At 59.0% G+C, this 2592-nt stretch overlaps 1 protein-coding gene across 1 annotated transcript; it reads left to right on the top strand.

Moving 5' to 3' along the window:
• Positions 1–378: 378 nt before the first annotated feature.
• Positions 379–2178, top strand: LOC123447694 (putative pentatricopeptide repeat-containing protein At3g28640). The gene has a single exon (XM_045124325.1). It carries the CDS (start codon positions 413–415, stop codon positions 1943–1945), a length of 1533 nt encoding a protein of 510 aa, XP_044980260.1. The 5' UTR covers positions 379–412; the 3' UTR covers positions 1946–2178.
• Positions 2179–2592: the final 414 nt, after the last annotated feature.

The following is a 2592-nucleotide window of genomic DNA, read 5'->3' as shown; positions in this document are numbered from 1 at the left end:
GACGCTCGGCGACGGGGCTGGCGGCCGGAGAACGACGGGAGGCGGCCGATGGTGGCTCACTGGCCGACGGGGACGACGACAAGCGGCGGCTGGGGCTCCGGCTGCTAGTGCCCCTGCGTGCCAGAGGGGATGGGAGGAGAAGGGCGTTTTGCACAACTCATGCATGCATCCAAGGAATAACCGAATCCGGTGTAGCTCTCAGCCTGACTGAGACGGTACTTTTTTACATCATTTGGGTCAGGTCCAGATGGTCATACGATTTACCAAACAAGCTGAAAATTACATCTCGAATGCCATGCATGTGCAGTGCGGGCAAGCAAACACGCCCCAAGCAACTCGTCCCTCTTGAAGAAGACACACGTCTCTCCCATTCCCGCCGACTGCTTCCTCCAGCCAGACAGACCAAAGCAGCATGCGCCCGTACATCCCCAAGGCAACCTTCGCCTTCTGCCACTCGCTCCTCTCCTCCCGCGTCCGGCCATCCGCCGCCTCCCCGGCGGCGCCGCTGCTCCCCGTGCAGGCCCTCCTCACCACCTCCGGCCTCTCCCCGCGCCACCCGGAGCTCTCCCTCGTCGCGCTCAACTCCCTCCTCCGCGTCCTCGCCCGCGGCGCCTCCTCCCAGGCCCGCCCGCTCCTCGCCCTCCGCCTCCTCCTCCTCATGCTCTCCCCCGCCTCGCCGCTCCCCTCCCCCGACCACCTCTCCTTCCCCTTCGCCCTCTCCGCCGCCGCCGCCGCCGCCGCCGTCGCCCCGCCCCCCGGGCCGCAGCTCCACGCGCTCCTCCTCAAGAACGCCCTCTTCCCCTCCGACCACTACGTCACCACCGCGCTGCTCCAGCTCCACGCGCCCCGCCCGGACGACGCGCGGAGGGTGTTCGACGAGCTGCCGCGGCGGGAGGCCATCCACTACGACCTCCTCATCGGGGCCTACGCGCGCGCCGGGATGGCCGCCGAGGGGCTGGCGCTGTTCAGGGCCATGTTCGCGGACGGGGTGGCGCCCGACGCCGTCGTGCTCACGACGGCGATCGCGGCGTGCGCGCAGTCCGGCGCGCTCGAGTGCGGGCAGTGGGCGCACCGGTACGTGGAGAGCAACGCGCCTGGGCTGCTCGCGGACGCCTTCGTCGGGTCGGCGCTGGTGAGCATGTACGCCAAGTGCGGCTGCCTGCGGGAGGCCGTGAGGGTGTTCGAGGGAATGCCCGAGCGGAACGAGTATGTCTGGGGCACCATGGTGGGTGCGTTCGCGGTGCACGGCATGGCGATGGAGGCGGTGGCCTGCTTGGAGAGGATGGCAGGCGAGGACGGGGTGCGCCCGGACGGCGTGGCGGTGCTTGGGGCGTTGTCCGCCTGCGCACACGCCGGAAAGGTCGAAGACGGGCTCATACTTCTGAAGGATATGCGCCGGCGGTACGGCGTGGCACCGGGGCACGAGCACTACAGCTGCACGGTCGACATGCTGTGCCGGGTCGGGCGGCTGGAGGATGCAGTGGGGCTGATCGGGACGATGCCGATGGCCCCCCTCACATCGGTGTGGGGGTCTCTCCTAGCAGGCTGCCGGATGTACGGCAACGTCGAGTTGGCGGAGGTGGCAGCTAAGGAGCTTGAGAAGCTAGGCGTCGGGGCCGACGAGGGCGTGTATGTCCAGCTGTCCAACATTTATCTCGATGCCAACCGCAAGGATGACGCCCGGAGGGTGCGAAGGCTGATCGGTAACCGGGGGCTAAAGAAGGTCCCGGCGTATAGCGCGGTGGAGGTCGACGGCGAGCTAAGCTCGTTCGTGGCTGATGACCAGGCGCATCCGCGGCGGTTCGAGATATGGGAAGTGCTTGGGCTGCTCACTGACCAGATGGGGCTGAAGTCAGACGAGGAGGAAGAAGAAGAAACAATCTTTTCGTTGCGTCCTTGTAACAAGAAAAACAGATTTGAAAATACTAACAGACTAACAAGTTAGGCAGTGAGCAGCAAATGATTTTTATTCATTTAGTGCCAAGGAATATGATACTCAGGTAACAACGGGAGTATTTTGTTTCGAGTTTTTTTTCTTTTCTTTCCAGTCTTGTTCAAATTTGACTGCGTCTTCTTGATATACGATCGAATGGTTCTTATATTGGTGCACTGTTAACCTGCCCTGTATTTTCTGAACAGTTAAGGGTTACAAATACTGTTAAAGATTTGTTTCGCCCACTGATTGGATCATATGGTACTTAGTTAGATAACTCAATTACCTGTCATTTTTAACTCCATTATGGTTAATTATCTGCTAATATAATTGAGATGACCATGCATTGAAGTGTTGTATCATAAGATCATTGGTTACCACTTTAAGTGTTCATAATTTGTATAACTATGGATAGGTCAAATTGATGTGACTTACCAGCAAATATTGTACTAGGAAAGTACTCGACCGTTTCTTGAGGCCATATTCCTTTTAAATTTGGCCCTGAGCTACACATACCAGGCTTTGAGTCAGAACTTAACTGGCCTAAAGAGGAGGAGCCTGGTCTGAAAAATGAGTAACAAGTTAAGGTACTGTCTGGGTGACAATTGTAAATGCCTCTGGGTACTTGCACTGTGAATTTGGATAATGGGTTGTTCATT

This window comes from Hordeum vulgare, chromosome 4H, assembly GCF_904849725.1.
Source record: "Hordeum vulgare subsp. vulgare chromosome 4H, MorexV3_pseudomolecules_assembly, whole genome shotgun sequence".
Classification (NCBI taxonomy): Eukaryota; Viridiplantae; Streptophyta; class Magnoliopsida; order Poales; family Poaceae; genus Hordeum; species Hordeum vulgare.
This window is presented reverse-complemented; position numbering and strand designations above follow the sequence as displayed.

What these genes read in the sequence shown, in the direction of transcription:
- LOC123447694 (XM_045124325.1), top strand. Translation starts at nt 413, where the DNA reads ATGCGCCCGTACATCCCCAAGGCAACCTTCGCCTTCTGCCACTCGCTC.